The sequence below is a fragment of the Panthera uncia genome, chromosome X (genome assembly GCF_023721935.1).
Source record: "Panthera uncia isolate 11264 chromosome X, Puncia_PCG_1.0, whole genome shotgun sequence".
Lineage (NCBI taxonomy): Eukaryota > Metazoa > Chordata > Mammalia > Carnivora > Felidae > Panthera > Panthera uncia.
In genome coordinates this window covers 86,174,175-86,195,498 of record NC_064817.1, presented here as the reverse complement: position 1 = coordinate 86,195,498, position 21,324 = coordinate 86,174,175, and the positions used below count along the sequence as shown (strand labels likewise).

Sequence of the window (21,324 nt, the reverse complement as noted above, 5' to 3'; positions counted from 1 at the left end):
GCCTTTATAGGACAGTCCGCCCCGGCCGCGGGTCTGAGGCAAGCATCAGGCTTGAGTTCCGGTGGTAGTGTAGATGTGCACGAAGCCGGCTCCAAATTCCTTCCAGATCACGGTGTTATCCATGGGTGTTTCCCCCTCGTGAGCTGGTAGGGAGCGACACCAGTGCTACCCAGCGGGAGGAACCATCTCACGGGGTGGAAAGTCTTTCCTTTCTTCTGCCGTCAAGGTTTGCCAGGTTCTCGGTATGGGACAGAATCTCAAAAATGCCCAAGATGTGGCTCCTCAGAGAGCATCCACACTCCTATCCACACCAGGCCCTGCCACACATTCAAACGTATTACCAGTTACTTTTCTGGTTCCAGAGTTGTATGAGCTCTCCTCCCACCCGGGGCTTGGGGAGAACGCCTTGAGCACAGGGCAACAGGCGCTGCTGGCTTTCCAGGGCCAGATGAGAGCCTGCGTCGAGAAAGAAAGCTCTTGGGGCACCTGAGTGGCTCAGTAGGTTGAACGTCCGACTTCGGCTCAAGTCATGATCTCCCGGTTCGTGAGTTCGAGCCCCGCATCTGGCTCACTGCTGTTCGGCACCGAGCCTGCTTCGGATCCTCTGTCTCCCTCTCTCTCTGCCCCTCCCCTGCCCACGCTCTATCAAAAATAAACAAACCTTAAAAAAAGAGAGAGAGAAAGCTCTTGGCGTGCCACCTCCATCAGCTGTTGCCTGATCTCTCTCCCTATGGAAAGGCTACCGAGGACATTGCTGAAATATCTCTGGCTTTTTCTAAATCACTGGCTTGTCTCAGTACTAAATCCTATGCCGTCTCATACATATCTCGGGATTAATTGCTAGTATGTGCGGGATAATTTTCGGTTACGTTGCCCCAAAGCCCCGCTCCCCATGTGAATTTGAGGACATGTGCTTATGTCAATCACAGTAGCTAAAAACAGCCAGCTCCGGTCCTAGGGGGCCACTGCGGTTTTGAGTGGTGCTCCATTAAGGCGGCCATCTGCCCGAGGTTTACCCAGTGCCATCATTCATGTTTAATGGTACACAGGATTTTTTAATGATTTAGACAATATTAATAGGCTCAGGTAGAATGAAGTCCTTGAACAAGCCCACAGCATTCATTTTTATCGCATTAGTGGTTAACTCAATGGTCTGGACAGATTTCAACTTCAGTAATCACACTCCACCTACCTAAATTCTTCACAGAGCTCCAGCATTTCCTCTCTAGATTTCATGCCCCACTAGGCACCTCGGAGGACAAGTGTGGTTGTATGGGATGCGGCAGTTTCCTATTGATGGAAAACACTCTCGTGCCCAAGAGGTCCTAGCCGTGTGAGCTGGGGGAAGTGCGCTGTGCAGAAATCACACCCGGCTTCTGAGCTGCCAGTCAAGGGAGCTAGTGAGTGCCCAGAGAATGGCTTCTCCCACTGGCTGCAGCTCTGACCACAAGAGCCAGGACGACTGTGGGTTTGGGCTCAGCTAGCTGTCATGGCTTCGCACCTGTTTGCCCAGGCTTTCGACGTGCAGGAGGAATGCCTGAACGGGAGGACGTGACTCAGGCGGGCCCTGGGTCTGCTGCTTTGGCTACTACGTTACATGGCCTTCCTTGATCCCGTCGCTCAGGGTACGACCCTCCGTTCCAAACCCCGGGCCTGTTGAAAGAAATCTTTCCAGACCGGGGAGGACATTGCCTTAGATCCTCAGCGCTGTTCCGAAGCCAGTCGACCTCACCCCAAGAACTTGGTTGCGACTGTGTTGAAAACTGACCCTTACTGTCTCCTGTTCAGATCGTACTATTCTCAAATCGCGTCAGTGAACCGGCCCGGAGGCCGTGCGCTTTATAGAACTGAACGCTGACCTGCGCTTGCAGATTGCCATCGTGACAGATGATCACATTAGCTCAACAGAGGTTAGATGTAGGATGCACTAAGTCTGGAGCACGCAGCCGGTGGTGGCTGCGTTACGTGCTCACCGAAAGGGCTCTAGCGTCCTTGAGCTCACGCCCCCATTCTAAAAGGACACAGCTGTGTCACAAGGGGCCGGTAATTTGTTCAGCCTTTGGTCTCCCTCCACAGTGCCAGAATCTCTCTGCTTTTTAATCCAAATCTCAGCTGACGTCTCATGACGTGAAACGGAGGAGATTAGAAGCAGTGGTTTGTGATAAATTACAAATGCATACCGGTTACGTATAAAGCTAATGAGAACGAGGCTTGCTTGGATGACTATAAAAGCTTATAATCGGGGCGACAGATCATCGAGGCACTCAGAGCCTCGGCACCCCGTGTGTTTCTGTATTGCTGTTGGGCGGCAAGAAGGTCCTGGTTTGCACGGAGAAGAGGTGGGATCTTACTTCTGTTGTTTTATCATCGTGGGTGTGCATACAGGCCCAAGCAGGGAAATCCTGGTGCAGTCACAACCTTCTTCTGACCCAGGCCTGACAAGGCCTACCAGAAGTTCAGGCACTCCTGACATGAGAACAGAGAGGAGTCAACCCGACAGCTCCTGCTAACCCACTGGTGGCCTTCGATGGTCATTCCGGATGTACGTTAGGTATGTGGTCATGTTTTTCAAGTTGTATTTCAGGGTTGTTGGGGTTTTTTTTGTTGGTTTTTTTTTTTTTTTTGTATTGCAGTTTTTAAATACTGTACATGTACACACACGTCTTTTGGAATCACGTGTTTACGAAAGCATGGATCCATTGAACAGAACCCCAGGTCCCACAGGATAATCAGAACACCGCTGCTGGAGCCCCAACACGCTGTTATTTTGAGAGCCTTTGGCAAGCTGTCATTTCACCTCCCTTTCCCACTCTGGCCTTTTCCTCCCAAATGTCAGGCTCAGTGCGATCCATCAATATTTACTGAGTGCCCGTCCCCACAGAGGTATGGTACCGTGCTTGGTTTGAGAATGAAGACGGTGTAATCCTGTAAGGCAAATTAACAGTCCACTCTGAGCTAGGAGTTGGGGCATACGAGTTTGGTCTGGTTGGGAAAAGCCATTCTGACTGGAGCCCAGGCCACATCGGGCTGGCTCTATAGGGTTCCCCTAAACGGCTTACACCCCAGAGTGGCACGAGGGCAGAACTGTGGTTTCTTCCCCTGTTGGCAGGTGGCATTTCTTTGGCCCTCCAACATGTCAGCGGCACCCTGCACTGCATACAATCGTGATTTGCTGAGCGGAGGAGACTGCTTCTGTCCCCACAATGTAGCTGGCCATCTTGTTCCCTGGCAGGAAGATGCAAGGTGGTTGGGAAAGAAAAGACGTGACTATAAAAGAAACAGGATTCTTCTGTACACGCAGGACGGCATTTGTGGCGGAAAGTTTTACTTTGTGCCACGAAGCTGCCCTCTGAAAGGCTTCAGGCCCTTCCCGTATCCAGGAGAGAGGGAACAGAACAGAGACTAGGCTGTTTGCTCAAACAAGCCTGGAGGCCAGGGTACAGAAGGAAGCTTATGGTATGCCTACCGGTGAAAAAATTACCCCATAGGGAAGAAAAATCTCTTCGTGGAGCAGGAAGGGAGAGAGGACGGTAGCGGTAACTGACCCAGAGAGGAAAATCAGAGTGACTTTCAGTGCGACTTTCACCTGCTATGTGGAAAGGCCAGGAAGGCAGGATTACATTTGGAATTGTAAAACAGGAAACACAACTGGTACACAATAGAACGTGTAAATCACATTTCAACCGACAGGAAGCTGCTGAGGGCTGCAGCCATTGCCGAAACAGCAGGCAGGTTTGAAAGTTGCTATCGTCACTTTTCACCGAACTAGCATTTCCATCCAAACATTCATTCTGGAATGACCCTAGGTACACGGTATGTGTCCACACATGTAAGTGCATTTGTGCGTATCAGCACAGGAGATGGGGGTTGACCGAACAGCCGGATGGGGCAATCATATTGCCCACTCCCACATACCCTGGCCGAGTAGAAAGAGTGTCTTGCACTGGAAAGGGCGGGAAACCCCCATCTTTCTTTGAAGGACAAGACTAGTGCGAGTAATGCAAACATTTCCCTAAACTTTCTCTACTTCAAACATTCCAACGAATTCCAGGAACTCTGCATGGAGACACTGCCGCCCCGCTAGCCTAGGCCTCGGCGATGGCCCCTTTCCCAGAACTGTGGTCAGGGATGGCGGTGGGTGGCCATCGTGGCCTCTGTCAATGAAGCTGTGCCCCTTGGTGACTTGGTCCTTGTTGATCTTGCCTAGCATATGTGGTCCATGGTACACATGGATGATGGGGTTGAAAAGGGGGCAGGGGGTTCGTACAGTTGTTCAAATAGGATGGGATGGCTCCAGTGGGGTAGATGGGCCTCAGTGGCCCCTTCTTCCTCCATTTGGGTTTGTACCACTCCAGAAGAATCTGCGGACTTGGAGAAGGCCAACTAGAAATCATTAATGGTCTGCCCTAGTCTGGGCAAGTGCAGGCAACACCCTTCATTCTAGGGCAGGCTACACAGTGCGTCCTGCAAGCGGGACTTGAGAGGTAAAAAGACACTCCTTTCCTTTCACCTCCTCTGTTGGACATTGTCTTTATTGAGGCGAAATTCACATAACATGCAATCAACCACTTTAAAGCATCCAATTCAGTGATATTTAGCGTATTTACAATAGTTCTAGTTTACAACTTTTTCATCACTCCATCAAAATACCCATCCCCACTAAGAGGTCACACCCCATTTTCCCCTTGCCCAACCCCTAAGTGACCTCTAATCTTCTTTCAGTCTCTCGGAATTTACGTATCCTGGATATGTAGGATACACAGGATAGTATCGTGTCTACATACTACACGTATCGCCGTATTGTCAGATATCCTACAAATGGAGTCATACAATATGTGACTTTTTGTCACTAGCTCCTTTTACTTAGCATAATATTTTCGAGGTCCATCTAAGTTGTAGCGTGTTTTAGTACTTCATTTTTATGGCTGAATGATATTTCGTTATATAGCTATACCACAATTGGCTCATCCATTCATCAATCCACGGATGAACATTTGGGCTGCTTCAAACATTCGGCTCTTCTGAATAATGTTGCCATAAACATCCGTGTCTACGGAGGTTTCTGTGTGGACATATGTTTTCACTTCTCTTGGCTGTATACTTAGGAATGGAATTGCTGGATCATAGGGTAATTCTACGTCTAACTTTTTGAGGAACCATCAATCTTTTCTACAGTGGCTGGCTGCACCATCTTCCATTCCCACCAGTCATATATGCAGGTTCCAATTTCTCCACATCCTCCCCAACGGTTGTTAGTATCTGTCTGATCATAGTCATCCTCATGGGTGTGAACTGATACCTCACTGTGGTTTGGATTTGCATTTTGTCAATAATCAGTGAGGTTGAGACACCTTTTCATGTGCTAATTGGTCCATTTGTATATCTTCTTTAGAGAAATGTCTATTCAAGTCCTTTACCCAGTTTTTAATTGGGTTGTTGGTCTTTTTGTTGAATTGTAATGGTATATATATACACACACACACACACACGTATATATAATGGTATATGTATGTGTGAGTTGTAATGGTATACATATATGTGTGTGTGTGTATATATATACGTATATATAATGGTATATGTGTGTATACCATATGTATATGGTGTGTGTGTGTGTGTGTGGAGAGAGAGGGAGAGAGAGTATTAAATCCTTAGAGAAGTAATTTGAAAATATTTTCTCCCACTCTGTAGTCAGTCTTTTTTACATTCTTTATAATGTCCTTTGAGGAATAAAACTTTCTGGTTTTTATAAAGTCCAGTGTATCTATGTTTTTCTTTTGTTGCTCATGTTTTTGATGTCAAACCTAAGAATCTATGGCCAAGTCCCAGGTCATGAAGATGTACACCTATGCTCTCTTCTAATAATTTTACCCCTTGTATTTAGGTTGTTGATCTATTTTGAGTTAATTTTTACATGTGGTTTGAGGTAGAGGCCTGACTTCATTCTTTTGAATGTGGATATCCAGTTGTCCCAACACTATTTGCTAAAAAAGCTATTCTGTCCCCCATGGAATGGTTTGGGAACCCTTGTTGAAAATCAATAGACCGCAGAGGTTTGGGTTTATTTCTGGGCCCTCAATGCTATTCCATTGGTCTGTATGTCTACCCTTTTGCCACTACCATACTGTTTTGATTACTCTAGTTTTGTTTGTTTTTAATGTTTATTTATTTATTTTGAGAGAGAGTGAGCAGGGGAGGGGCAGAGAGAGAGAGAGAGAGAGAATCGCAAGCAGGCTTCATATTGTCCATGCAGAGCCTGATGCAGGGCTCGATCCCATGAACTGTGAGATCATGATCTGAGCCGAAACCAAGAGTCCCAAGTGGGACACTTAACCCACTGAGGCACTCAGGCTCAGGCACCCCTGATTACTCTAGTTTTGTCGTAAGTTTTGAAATGGGGAAGTGTGAGTCCTCCTGCCTTGTTTTTCTTTTTCACGATTGAGCTCTCCAAGGATCCTTGAAATTCCTTATAAATTTGAGGGTTGGCTTTTCCATATCTGCAAAAATAAAGGCCACTGGACTTCTGATAGGAATTGCACTGAATCTGTAGATTGCTTTAGGGACTGTTGCCATCTCGATATTAAGTCTTCCAATCCACGAGCATGAGATGCCTTTCAATTTATTTAGGTCTTCCTTTTACCTCCTTGTTTAAATTTATTCCTAGGACCCTTATTCTTTTGGATGCTATTGTTTTTCTTTTAATTTTTTTTTAATGTTTATTCATTTTTGAGACAGAGAGCACAAGCAGGGGTGGGGCGGAGAGAGAGGGGGACACAGAATCCGAAGCAGGCTCCAGGCTGTGAGCTATCAGCACAGAGCCTGACACGGGGCTCAAGCTCACGAACCGCGAGATCATGACCTGAGCCGAAAGTTGGATGCTCAACCAGCTGAGCCACCCAGGCGCCCCTGGATGCTATTGTAAATGGAATTGTTTCTCTTAACTTCTTTGATATATAATCCATTATTGGTGTATAGAAACACCACTGATTTTTGTGCGTTGATTTATTAGTTTATTTATGTTGAGAGAGCAAGGGAGGTGCAGCCAGAGAGGGAGACAAAATCCCAAGCAGGCTCCTTGCCATCAGTACAGAGCCCAATGCGTGGCTTGATTTCAAGAACCGTGAGATCATGACCTGCGAAATCGAGTCAGACGCTTAAGCAACTGAGTCACCCAGGTGCCCCTGTGCATTGATCTTATATCTTGCAATGAACTTTCTTTTTTTCCTTCCTTCCTTATACACTAGTAGTGTGTGTATGTGTGTGTGTGTGTGTGTGTGCATTCTATGGGATTTTATATAGAGAGAATCCTATCACCCTGCAAATAAACTTTCACTTTTTTTTCCATTCCCATTCTGGGTGTCTTTTGTTTCTTTCTCCTGCCTAATTGCTCTGGCTAGCACTTCCAATGTTGAATAGCAGAGGTGAGAGCTGGCATTACAGTCTTGTTTCTCACCTCAGGGGGAAAACTTTCAGTCTTTCACCACCAAGTATGATATTAGCTGCGGGTTTCTCGTTAAATGCCCTTTATCACATTGTGGAACTTGCCTTCCAAACCTAGTTTGTTAAATGTTTTTGTTCATGAAAGAGTGCTGACTTTTGTCAAATGCTTTTTTCTGTGTCTATTGAAATGACCATTTCCCCCCTTCGTTCTGTTATTAATGTGGTGAGCTGCCTTGGTTGATTTTATATTGAACCACCCTTGCATTTCTGGGATAAATCCCACGTGGGGCTGTGGTATGATCCTTTTAATGTACTGTGGGATTTGGTTTGCAGATATTTTGTTGAGGACTTTGGTGTCTTTATTCCTAAGGGATACTGGTCTGTGGTTTTCTTTTCTTATGGTATCTTTATCTGGCCTTTGTATCTGGGTAAGGCTGGACTTATAGAATGTGTTAGAAGTGTCCCTTCCTCTTCTGTTCTTCTTTTTTTTTTTTTTTTTGGAAGAGTTTGAATAGGATTATTGTCAAATCTTTAAATGTTCGGTAGAATTCATCAATGAAGCCTGGGCTTTTTCCTAGTTGGGAGGTTTTTGATTCTGATTCACTCTCTTTACTGATAGGTCTATTCGGATGTGTATTTCTTCTTGAGTCAGTTTTGGTAATTTGTATGTTTCTAGGAACTTGTCCATTTCCTGAAGACTAATTTATTGGTATACAACTGCTTATAGTGTTCTCTGATGAGCCTTATAATTTTTGTAAGATTGGTGGTAACACCCTTGCTTTCATTTCCAATTTTTATTTGTCTTTTTCTTCTTAATGAGTCTGGCTAAAGTTTTGTCAATTTTGTCTATCTTTTTAAAGAACCAATTATCGGTTTCACTGATTCTATATTTTTCTATTCTCTTTCTCATTTAATTCTGCCCTTCTTTTTCTACTTCCTCAAGATGTAAAGTTAGGGTGTTGATTTCAGAGCTTCCTTTTTAATGAAAGTGTTCCTCCTAGCTATAAATTCAACTCTGAGCACTGCCTTCACTTTATCCTGTACATTCTGGTATATTGTATTTTCATTTTCATTTATCTCAGAGCATTTTCTAATTTCCCTAGTGACTTCTTCTTTAACCCATTGGTTAAGAGTGCGTTGTCTAATTTCCACATATTTGCAATTCTTCAGTTTTCCTTCTGTTACTGATTTCTAGCTTCATTCCATTTGATCACAGAAGATGCTTTGTATGATTTCAATCTTTTTAAAACGTATTGAGGATTGTTTTATAACCTAACATATGGTGCATCCTGGAGAATGGTACATGTACACTTGAGAGGAATGTGTGCGGTGCTCTTACTGGGTAGAGTGTTCTGTGTATGTCTTCTGGTCTAGTTGGTTTATACTGTTCTTCAAGTCTTCCATTCCGTATTGACCTATTATTGTCTAAGGGTCCTATCCATTATTTAAAGTGGGATATAGATGTCTCCACCTATTACTATAGAACTGTCTGTTTCTCCCTTTGATTCTGTCAGTGTTTCCTTCTGATCTTTTAAATCTGTTTGGTGTCTTGTGTGTTCAGAATTGTATCCTCTCAAAGAATCAAGCCTTTTATCAATAAAAATGCCCTTCTTGGCCTCTTGTAACAGTTTTTCACTTAAAATTGATTTGGCCTGGTATGTAGCCACCCCGGCTCTCTTTTGGTAACCATTACTTCCACTGAGTATCTTTTTCATTCCTTCACTTCCAACCTATTTGTGTCTTCGGGTCTAATCTATTTTGTAAGCAGCATATAAGTGGGGTCATGTCTTTTTCACATCCATTTTGCCAACCTATTTCTTTTAATTGGCAAGTTTAATCCATTTACATTTAGTGATTAGTGATAGTCACTAATTATTTAGGATTTTTTTTCTGCTATTGTGCTATTTGTTTTCTGTACGTCATATCTTTTTTTGTTCCTCAGTTCCTATGCCTTGTTTTGTGTCTGATGGATTTTTTTCCCCTTGTGAATCATTTTGATTCCCTCTTCCTTTTCTGTATCTTTTATTTATCTTCTTAGTGGTTACCATGGGGATTATGGTTAACATCCCAGATTTATAACAATCTAGTTCGATCACCTTTTTCTTTCCCGTTTCTTTCAAATAGACTGTAATTTTAGAGCACTTTTAGGTTCACAGCAAAATTGAGCAGAAAGTACAGCAAGTTCCCATATACTCACTGCCTGCCACCCCGCCCTCCACACACAGCCTCCTCCTCACCATGAATATCCCCACACGTGAGTGGCACATTTGTTACAAATGATGAACCTACATCGGCACATCGTTATCACCCAAAGTCTAGCATTTACATTAGGCTTCACTGGTGATGCTGTACATTCTGTGGGTTTGGATAAATGTATAACGACATGTATCTACCATTACAGTAGCATACAGAACAGTTTCACTGCCCTAAAAGTCCTCTGTGCTTCACCTACTCATCCCTCCCTACCCCAACCCCTGATACCACTGATCATGATCATTCCTTTTAAGTAATTAAAAGAGCCAGCACTGATCGAGTGCTTACTGTGTGGTAAGGACCATGGCATCCACTTTTCAACAGCCTTATAAATCTCCCATTTTACAGAATAAGAATCTAGTTCAAAGAAGTTACCAATTATCTAAGGCTACCTAGGCTACAAAATGGCAGAGCCACGATTCAGACCAAGCTTGTCAGGCTCCAGAGACTGAGCTCTCTAGCGTTCACTCTGATGTCTCGATGAGGATGAGTATGAGGGTGGCAATGGTGGTGGCAGTAGCGGTGGTAACGATAGCAGTGATGGCGTCTGGCATTGATGGAAGCAGGGCTTAAGGGGCCAGGCACTGTGCCAAGTGCCTTTACGTGCCTTATCTAGTCACTCTTCACACCGGCTCCAGGAAGCAGGTACTGATGTTATTTCCATTTTACAGATGAGTAAACTGAGGCTCAGAGAAGGTCAACAAAAATAGCCCTCAAATGCACAGCACCTACCGAATGGAGGAAGGTGGCTATCATTGATCATCGATGGAGGCAGGCTTCCTCTTGCCTCTCTGTCATCTCTCTCTAGGACTGGAGACAGCAAAGACATAGGACAAGGTCTTTGGCTGAAAACTGGTTGGTTTGAAGTTCAAACCCCAGGTGCTTAGGCTTGACATTATTTGACTCTTTGTTTTACAAGGACACACGAGGTCTGACAGAACTGCTCTCCCACAGGCAGGGCCGAGCCTGCCCTTGGCCGTCTAGCCTTAGTTATTGTCTTTCTTGTCACAGGAGGACGGCCCCCAGGCTTCTGGGTACACAACTAGGGCTCAGAAATAGCCTCCTAATCGGCCTCATCAGCTTTGAAGGAGGCCACCGCAGGAGGGGCCTAAGTAGGCCAACACTTTAACCCAGTTACATGAGGGCAGCTGTAATCCAGGCTGATCGTGTCTTCCTAAGCTCTTGGGAGGGGCGCGGGGAGGGGGCAGGGGACGTCCCAAAAACCTCTTCCTGTGCTCAAGTATCCCTGGACCTCCCTGCAGACACTCCTTCCCCTTCTGGAAGAGCTTGGCCTCAAGGCTACAAGGGCCAAGCTTCATTAGAGCAGCTGCCAGCACTGAGGGATGGTTGGTGGCAATCTCCGAGTGCGGTCAATGCCCACAGTATACACTACCCTAGGCCGAGGTGTTGCCTCTCCTTGAGAGGCCCACTGCCCAACGCTTCTGCCTTGTCGGAGGAGGTGAGGAAATCACGGTCTTCCTCTGTGTGGGCCAGGCAGCTGCTCACGTCAACCCAGGGCAAGGCTGGGCCCCTTCTCCCTACAGCCCTCCTCGCTCACCTCTGGCAATGACTAGCCCTGGGAAATCCCCAGGGAAGCAGCCTGAGCTGTCTGGCCAGGCCGTGGGTGGGAAATAAAGAAACCAGAGCTGTCGGGGATGGCTGGCCTAGCTTGTCTGGCTCTTCCTCCAGCTCTCTTTCTGGTCTCTTCCTTCCCTCCCTCCCTCATTCCCTGTTGGTGGGCATGGTGTGCTCCTTATACAGGTGCACCCGGCCTCCTTCCCTGCCCCAAGAGGTAGCCCAGCAAAGTGAGCCCCGCTCTGGTCAGGAAGCAGAGAGCTTGTGTGGATGCTGGCAGGAAAGAAAAAGAGGATGGAGGGTTGGAACAAGACTATAGGTGACAAGTTCGTTTGTAAGTTTTTCCAAAGGGGTTTTCTCTCCCAGGATGGGGACTCTCATGGGGCAAGGAACAATTACGGCATCCCGGCAACTCTAAGACACCTCAGATGCAAGATGGCCACGGATTTTATGTGCCCCTGGAAAAGACAACTAAGCTGCTGATTAAAATGTCAGGCCACTGATTGTAAGATGCATCCCAAATTTATTTTTTTAAGTTTATTTTTATTTGTTGGGAGAGAGAGAGAGAGAGAAATGGAGAGCAAGTTGGGGAGGGGGAGAGAGAGAGAGGAGAGAGAGAGAATCCCAAGCAGGTTCCGAGCTGTCAGCCTAGAGCCTGATGCGGGGCTCAAACTCATGAACAACCGTGAGATCAGACCTGAGCCGAAGTCAAGAGCCGGACGCTTAACCAACTGAGCCACCCAGGCACCCCATATGCATCCCAAATTTAGAGGCATTAACGTGTGAAAAAAAAAAGACAAGGTGTGGGGAGAGGTCTTAGAGTCAATGAAACACAGACACATTCTTTAAAACTGAGGTATCATGTCTCCTCCACACCCCAGACCCCAACCACATGGGGCACATTAAGGCACAGTGGGTGAGTGTAGTCAAAACCCCAAGTAATGTCTGTGCGCTGAGAACATGCAGAGTAACTGCACTGTCTGGAAACAGAGCCCCCTGACATCGGACAGGACTTGATAAAGCCATTTTTCCCCCACTGGTGGTTTTCACAGCCACCTTGGAGTTCAGAGAGGTAGGACCTGGCCAAGCGCACCTATCGCTATTACAGAACAACCCCTATCCAGGGAAGAGTGGAGACAGGACTAGTGAGCGTGGAAATAAGTGACTTTTAAATGTCTTTCCCAATGAAATTACTTACAGGACCTCAATGTACAAAACAATAAAACTAGAATTGTTCCGGGGGAAGCAAGGGGAAAGATCAGAGCCTCACCCACTCTGCTCCCACCCATCCCTCCCCCCGAGGTGGCTCCTAAGGACCTTCTCCAGACTCCCTGAAGCTCTGAGGAACAATCTCCAAATTTCCGGTGTAAGGGTGGGTTTCCACGGCATTGGTAACGTTCTTCTCCTTGAGCTGGATTTAGGTATTAGTCTTCCTACTTGTTGGTAGGCCTTGAATATTTCTATTTTTAAAAGGCACTGGTGTAGAGGGTCAGGTCAAAGAGATGACTCACAACCTGGAAGCTTCGAGTAAAAACAAAACCAAAAAAAGTTTGCTTTGAATCATGAGCTGGGGCGAGGCCTGGGCATTGGGATTTTTTGTGAAAGCTCCCCAGGTGATCCTAATACGCAGGAAAATCTAGGAGCTCCTGCCTGAGTATCCTGTCAGCTCCCACATTCTCGAACTCCAGGGGTGTATCCTGGAGGGGCACAGGAAGGCCCCCCATTCCCAGCAGGCAGGAGACCGGAGAGCCGAGTTGTCTTCTACAGATTGACTAGTAAAGGGACTTGGGACTCCTGGAAAGTAGGAAACGAATGGCTGAAGGGCCAGCCAGAGCAGGTGGCACCCCGGTGGCCCCCCTGAATGGGGAGGGGGAGGAGGAGGCAGGAGAGACCAGGGAGCACTGGTAGCTGGAGCAGAGGTAAGGTTTTCGAGGCCTCGCTGGAAAGGAGAACACCTATGCAGCCCGTGCCACCGGCCCCGTCACCTGTCAGAGCTTTGCTGAGGAAGTGTTGAACCTCCCTGCCCAGACCTGCCTTGCTGGGAGACTCCCAGAGGTGCCGCACTGACGTTAGGAAGTCAGCTGTGGGCGGCAGAGCCCTTCGGGTCATCCATTAGCAACAGGAGCAGCCTTCCCTACCGCGCCCCTGGCAGACACTTAAACCTCCTTGCCAGGCAGCTCAGACACCCCAGATGTGCACTCTGGATGCCGGGCGAATGCTGACCGGGAGAGGGGTGGGTACAGGCAGTAACAGGGAGTCCTTGACTTTGGACGAGGCCGGCCTCGCCTGTTGCCAAGGTCAGCAAACCACACATCCTTTGAATAAGCCATTGCATTTGTCAGACTGACGTCTGTAGCTCCGTCTCTCCACCGGCCTTGGCAAACCAGGACAAGGGGAAAATTCATTGGGGGATCACGCTGTAACCATCCCTAGCCGCTCCCTACCCCCCCGAGGGATAGGGGACATACTCCACGGGCAGGCGGGGTTTTGGCTGTGCCAACACCAACCGGTGTGCCCCCAGGGAACGGGGCGGCGGGGGGGAACGACCCTGGTGGGGACTGAACAGCTCCCAAGGATCCAGAAACGTAGCCGGACGCCTTGCCCACCCTCCACCCAGGGGTCCAGGGAAGGCTCAGCATGGAGGCCCCCAGGCTGCAGCTCAAGGCACCTGGGCAAACGAAGGCGCATGGCTCCACGTGGGAGAACCCACGGATGCACGGGATGGGTGACAGCTTGCGTGGCAAGGTTTCTCCTTGGGGTGACAGTGGTGCCTCTCACCATTTGGCAGCACTCCTGGGTAAGATCGATGTTCACTGAGAACCTTCTATGGAACAGGTCCTGTCCCACGGGCTGGAGAACGAATCACACCCCATCCCTGCCCTCCAGGAGCTCAGTCTATAGAGGTACAAGGAGCCAGAATGCATTACCTAGCAAGGGGGTGCATGGCGCCCCACAGTGAGCGCCAGGTGCTTGCAGGAGCCAAGCCGAAGTACCTAACTCGGACTGCAGCTCAGGGAAGACTGGCCCAGGAGTGGACACTAGAGCTCAGGCCTTTGGACAAGAAGGGAGACTGGGGAGCTGAGAAACCCGCACAAAGAGAAAAGGAAGCGGAAAACGTCACTGCGTGAAAAGTGGGCTGGAGCAAAGGGTCTCTCTCCCTGTGTATGGTTCTCGGGGGAGGGGGGAGGCGTGGGGGAGAGGAGATGAAGCGAAAGATGTTTGCGGGGCCCAGGGAAGCAATGCAGGCAGATGTGCATTTGCCGCCTGCGGCACGGGACACAGACTGGAACAGAGGCGGCGGGTGGAAGCAGACTCGCTAGGTCAGGGGAGAGAAGGTCATGGCCTAGGTCACTGGTGTGTAGCTCTTTCTTTTTTTTTTTTTTTTTAAGTTTATTTATTTATTTATTTATTTATTTATTTATTTTTGAGAGAGAGAGAGAGAGAGAGACAGAGAGAGAGAGAGAATGAGAGGGGGAGGGGCAGAGAGACAATCCCAAGCAGGCTCTGCACTGTCAGCACGAAGCCTGATGTGGGGCTCGAACTCACAAACCATGAGATCATGACCTGAGGCAAAACCAAGAGTTGGACACTTAACTGACGGAGTCACCCAGCTGCCCCCAACAGCTCTTTCTGAAAAGGGAGCCACACGGAAAGGCCATGTGACCAATTTTCCTCACCTCCTTCCAGCAGCCACTTTCTGTCCTGCCCCTTGGGCCAGCTCTTGCCTGGCCTCGCGTCCACTCTCAGCTCCGCTCTGGGGCTCACCGGGGTCACAAGAAAAGATGGGTTTGGCTTCTCTGCTTCGCACACTCGTGGGGTTCCCCCGCCTCTCTCGCCTTCCACACCACTGCCTGGCTCTCCACCCATTCCTCTCGGGGTGGGCGCGGGCAGCCCTGGGCAGGGGTCTGCCTTGTTAATCCGGGCACCACAGACAGGCAGCGGCATCCAGGGAGAGTGCAAAGCCCATGGGCTTTAGAGTCTAACGAAACTGCCTTCGCATGCCAGCGTCTCCTTCAGCCCAGAGCCCGCTTTCTCTGACAGAGAGGGCGTTGCCAGTCAGCTCAGTGTGCCTCTGTGGAGGTTACAGGAGATCATGCGTGTGGAGGGACTTAGCACCACACCACGCACACTATTGTTCTGCAGGTGGAGAGCCTGGGGCGGCCGGAGAGCCTGACCCAAGCTAGTGGTTCTGTAGCCTGGGACTGCAGGCCCCTGCCTCATTGATAGCCTGGGTGCCCAACTACCAGCCAACGAGCCGATCCACCTGCACCGGGGGTGGTGGGTGGGGGGGAGGAAGGTTGGCTAGCTGTGTCCCTTCGAGAAGCAGCAAAACACCAAGTAGGGCCTCTGTCTGGTACAAAGGCAGGCTGGCCTGTTCACGGTTACCACGGGCTGCTCAGTGCGTGGCTTCAGAAAGGCAGGTGCGAATGTTCCCAAAGGGGCAGGGCTGATAGTGTTCCACCCCCACCCCACGGGACAGTCTGCCTGTGCTGAACAGTTCTGGCACGGAACCTACCGGCCCTCGGGGAACCCGGGAAAGGTGGCCCTGGACATGTCAGGTTTCTAAGTTACCTCCTCTAAGAGCAGTCATGCCACATGGCCCAGCACACTGTGGGGCTCCAGGAACCCAGCAGATGTCCCCAGAAGACAGTCCCTGCTAAAAGCAAGCAGGCCTGTTGCATCCGGGGCAGCCCCAGCAGAAGCAGGCAGTGCATGGAGCTCAGGGCCAGCCGCGGGGCTCCCAGGGCAAAGCTGTGCACAGCGCCAGCTACCCCTTGGCGGTCCCTCCATGGTGTGGAGGACAAGTGGCCCCTTTCTGTCTACTTTTCGAAGCAGATGGGCTTCTAAGAAGGTTCTGGGAAAGGAAGGCCAGGACTCCTGGGTTCTCATAAATCTTTTAATCAGAGTAAATGAAGAAAACATTGTAACAGTAAAGTCCCATGGTGAGGGGACCGCTCAGGGATCTTCAACAACAGAAAAAGCTAAGACTGAAAGTTCAGAATGCTAAGCACACAAATGAATGACAACTTATTTCTAAAGGTGACTGCAGAAACCATTTCGGCACAATCAGAAGGTTTTACAAAACAGAGGAAAATACATTACAAGATGCCCCGGGGAGGTGAGAAAACTGGTGGGGGCACAGGGCCACCCAAGAACCAGCCTGGCAAGGGCACTCCCCCTGCTGCTGTCTAGGAGGCTCACAAAGACTGGTTCTAAAGGGAGCCAGTGGGGGAGTGGGGGGATGGGACGTGACAGGAGGGATCTGCCCAGTGCACAGCAAATGGGGAAGGATGGGGGCGGGGACAGAGGCATGTGCCCATTTCCTGGCAAAAATGAGACTATCTTATTCTCTCCACCACAATAACACCAAGATAAATGAAGAATTCCTTAGAATAGAATACAAAACGCACACCAAAAGAAAAGTCAGTTTCCAAAACGACAGTGTTGCTTGAAACGACTTTGTTTTGTTTTTGTTTCGTGCCCGGAGTAGCAAACCAGTGTACGAAAACGTCACAGACAGAGCAGCGACAAGTGACTAGGTTTTCCTGAGCACAGTACTGGCTCACTCTATATACAGAAGAAGGCGGCTCACTCCGTCTCGTGGACTCTAACCCCCTCAGAGAGGGCAGGGCAGGGCAGGCCATGTGGTGGGAAGACCCTCCCCAGGGTGGGGCCTGCCTCCGATCTTGCCAGGGCCTGAGGGACGCCCTCCCTATGCAAACCAGCACCAGCATCTTGGCCTGTACTGTCATTCCTCCCCGGCTTCCCCGTCAATCTCCCAGAGAAGACATATGACTCTGGATCAACGCCTACAAACCCAGGGAAGTCCTTCTGGCCGAGGGAGGGGGGAGATCAAGGGCTTTCTGTTACCCCTGAGCCACTGAGCTCAGGCCCCGGGGCCCCACCCAGCCCCGGGGCGCAGAGACAGACCGACAACTTGCTACCGGTGGGGAGCTGTGCCCACTTCACATAACACAAGCACAAATGGCTAAACCCTGAGCGAGGCTACAGCAAAATGGGGTGATCTGGTAGCTAGCCTGGAGGTACCAGACAGCGACAGAAGCCGACCATCCCAATGAACCCCAGACCACCCTGCGAGAGGACAGAGGAATGTGTATACCTGGGAAGAGGGAGGGGGCTGCAAGCAGGCGTGACCATCTCTTCTATTCTGAGCTGATGCCACAAAGTTGGCCAGCTAAGCGGACTCTTATCATTGGCCCAGATCCTTGGCCAAGACTACCTGGGGGCTGGGAAAGCCCTCCTTTCGCTTCCTGGGGCTGTTTGAGAAGAAACTGTCCACTTCCACGAACACTCTCTCAGATACCCACACGTGCGCGCACGCAGCGAGCTCCCGCACGCTGGCAAATGGCATATGGAAACTTGGCCAAGGTGGCTGGGGAACCTCCTTGGCACCTGCCAGGAAAGCCCTCGGCAGGAGCTGGGAAGCCCGGGCCCACTGGCACAGGGGCCACCTTCCAAGGCAGGCTGTTGTAGGGGTGCCCAGGTCACCTCTCACCATGGGCTGGGCCCAAGGTTAAGAGTGAGCTACAAGACCACATCAGGTACTTGCAGCGCCCCAGCACCTCCCACACAAGCCACGATGCCGCGCGCAGCCTGTGGACAGGGCTCACTCTCTATTCCTTCTGCCTATATTTTTCTGAGCTGGCCTGGCACCCTGGAAGTCCTGCACCTCCCCTCCAACCTCCCCCCCAACCTCCCCCTTCCCTGGACACATGTAGCTGCCTCCGGGATGTCACTTTCTTCTTTCCTTCCCAGCAAAAGAATATCAGCCCGAATGGGGCACTGAGCTGGAGCCAGGGCAAAGGCATGTCGACACAGGGAAGCCGGGGCTGACGGGCGACCTGTGCCATGCCACTGAGACGGAGAGGAAGAGAGGGAGTGCCGACTCGCCGTGCCACGGTGGCATTCCAAAGAGGAGTGTCTGCCACACCCAGGCTGCGGGCCCCCAGCTGCAGCACAGACCATCTGCCTGCAGAGATTCCTTGTTCTGGGAGGGGACAGGACATGCCCCCAGGGGCTCCTCCCGTGACCTCCTCCCAACCTTTCCTTTTGTGACGAGCCAAGGGGCACCGAGGCCTCGCACAGTTCCTCGTCAGCCATTCCTACACGCAGCGGTTTGACAGTGGGCAGGGTGAGTCTAGCTGCTCCAGAGGGGCCCCCTTCCAGAGGACGACCCCAGGGTGAGAGTCACTAAAAAGACTTGGCCGGACCCTCCAAGACGGCAGAAAATGAAGGCTGTGCGTCATGAGGAGCTCAAGGGGAGTGAGAGTACTAGGTGTGCTCTCTCTGGCTCCCCCACACCCTGGGGATTGATGGCCTCCAGGCTAGCAAGGCCACTGGAGAAGGGCAGTCCCTCCCGGGTGTGGCTTCTGGGGCCTCACCATGCTCAAAGAGACTCTTCTGCACTCTGCTGCCTTCCGTAGGTCCATTTGCTAAAATCGACCACTGAGACACTGACGCTCAACCTGGGTCTGATATGGTAACAGCTGAAATACGGGACCCCAGCCCAAAGCCTCCCAGTTGCCCACAGTGGGAGAGGAGAACGGGGGCCATCAGAGGAAGTCACTGAACCAGCTTTTACTGTTCTGAAGCAAACCTGTTCTTAGTTGAAGCCCACAAGGAGTCAGCAAATGCCCAGGCACTGGCTCCCTCCTTCAAGTCCATGTGTGACTGAGTTCAAGTCTTTCAACAGAAGGTGTTCCTTCTGAAGCACTTGAACCTGTATCTATGGGGGTCTGATTGCTTGGCACCTCCCTTCCAACCTACACAGGGGCTTCGAGGGTGGGCTGGGTGGGGAGTAGGGGAGTGCGTGATGCCCACCCGATGCTAAACAATTCAGCACTGAATCTGGCTACAGTGATGACCCCTGGCCCTCGGGAAACAACACTGGCAGGATCTGTATCTTTCCAAACCCAGAATGCTGACATAGCCCATAAAAAGCACGAAACGGATGGACAGGAGCCCCCGCAGAGACAGGCCCTGATGCAAGGATTCTCTGAACTCAAACAACCAAAAACAAAGAAGCAAACAAACTGACAAAAACAAAACAAAACAAAAAATAATAATAATAAAATAAAATAAACCCCAACCAACTCCAGCTCACTCTTCCCTGAAGCTGCCTTTTAAAAAGAAGAGAGAGAGAGAGAGAGAGAGAGAGAGAGAGAGAGAGAGAAACATTTAAGGGGCACTCAAGATTAAAAGGGCATCTGTTATCAACATTGAACTAAAATGGAGCATATGATTCAAATCACAGTTTTCTCAAGTTACCACTTCTGTTGATTAATTTCTATGCTAACTTCTCACTGGGATGTGGGTCACTTCTCAGCTCTCTCAGGCAGGATGGACCCAGGGTCCTGCCAAGTAGGAGCTGTGGAGACTTTAAACTTGTTCACTTTGGATTTTGCCACTGCAACAGCTCTCTACCCCCAGAAGAATCTAGCCTTGGGGTCAGGTAGTGCCCCCACCTTCCACCGCAGGGCAGCATCTTGGAGGGAGTGGCTAGTTGGCTGCTTGCTTTGAGTCATGGGACACCAATGGGAAGACTCTGGCAGGTTCTATTTTGGCCATGAGTGGGGAAATCCCTTGGCTCTTGGCATGCCGCTGGTATAGAAACAAGGCCTCGGTCCCATCATGGTGGGGGCTGTGCTGGAGACAAAAGGGGACCCTGGCATAAGCCTGGAGGTCCCTGGCAGTGGAGAAATGAAACCCAACCCAATCTCATCACCTCAATGCCAACAAAAGAACTACTGCTTGTTGGTCCCCGTCCCCTCAACCAGCTGTCATGAAAGCACCAACAAGCAGAGTGAAAGCCAGACTACTTTCGCCCACATAAGGCCACTAGGAGCAGAGAGAAAGAGCCAAAGGGGAGGGGAAAGGATCCCACCCTCAGCATGATGCCTCAGGCCCAGGAGATGTCCTGGGCGGAAGAGCTGGGGAGGGAAGAGTATGGAAGAAAGGGACAGAGAGAAGGGAAAGAGAAATACACCAGACATCCTACTGCCCTCTCCCCATGATTTCATCAAGAACTGGGTGTTCTCCAAGTCAAGTCAGGACTTGCTTCCTCAGGGAGAAAAAAAAAAAAAAAAAAAAAGACAAGCACCTTCAGTCTATTTTCTTGGCTGGAAGCCGGAGCAAATCCAGCAGATATTTACACAAGGGCCCAGCCATGTATGAGAACAGGATGACCAGCTTCCCGTGGGTCATGGTCATGAGAGTCTGGTGTCCCGAGGCCCAGATGCGATACCAGGGGCCGTAGAATGGGTCTGAGATGGCCGGACACAGCATGTTGTTCAAATTCACTTCGGTGACCTGCAGGGATAAGGGAGGTAGAGTGAGCGTTCACCATCCTGAGGCTTTCTCTGGCTTCCGCCAGTTCAGCCATCTCTACCTATTGGGGGACTAAACAAGGAGGGATTAACAAATCCCCACCTGTTCATAGTGGGATTTCTCTGCCCTAGGGTTTTGGAGTGGGTCGAGGCTAGAGCCCTCGGGAGGTGATGGGGGAGGCCATCCAATGGAAAAGCTGTTTGGTTTTGCTCAGTCTTGCCTTCTGGTTGGGTCTAGAGCCTGCTGTCATTCCTAAGCAACTACTATGAGCCTAGTATCCAGAGAGGTATCAGGGGATGACCGAACAGTCAATGGCATGGTCCCTGCCTCCGCTTAACTGGAGGCCAACCGCGTTGGCATGGGCAACCGCATCTGACCTCAGAGTGGACGGTGCGCGCCAGGTGTTCCCCACCAGGAGAACTGAGGAGTGTACAGCATGGGGCCCGAGTCCTCAGATAAGATTTCATGAAGTAGGTGGCACCCTGAATGGACTCATGAAGGATGGATGGGGGTCATGGAGAGGAATGGAGTGCATGGTGCCTTCCTCGGAGGAGGCGCGGCCTGGAGGTGGGACTGAGCATGGTTATGTGTGGTGACATGAGGACACTGACCCCTCTGGAATCAAGCAGTCCCAGTAGAGAGCGGTCAGAGTAAGTGTAAACGTCATACTGCTTCCTTCCTAGAGCGCGGGAAGCATTCACGCCATTGGCA

The 21,324-nt window shown here is 49.9% G+C and overlaps 1 protein-coding gene across 5 annotated transcripts in view; it reads right to left on the bottom strand.

Annotated features, from left to right (window-relative positions):
- Positions 1-7,904: 7,904 nt before the first annotated feature.
- The window catches only part of TMEM164 (transmembrane protein 164), a 181,368-nt gene continuing 167,948 nt past the window's right edge, over positions 7,905-21,324 (bottom strand). For all 5 annotated transcript variants that reach the window (XM_049644187.1, XM_049644184.1, XM_049644183.1 and 2 more), the window contains one exon: positions 7,905-20,595. In XM_049644187.1, the coding sequence (XP_049500144.1) occupies positions 20,389-20,595 (207 nt within the window). In that variant the 3' untranslated portion in view covers positions 7,905-20,388. The remainder of the gene's footprint in view (positions 20,596-21,324) is intronic.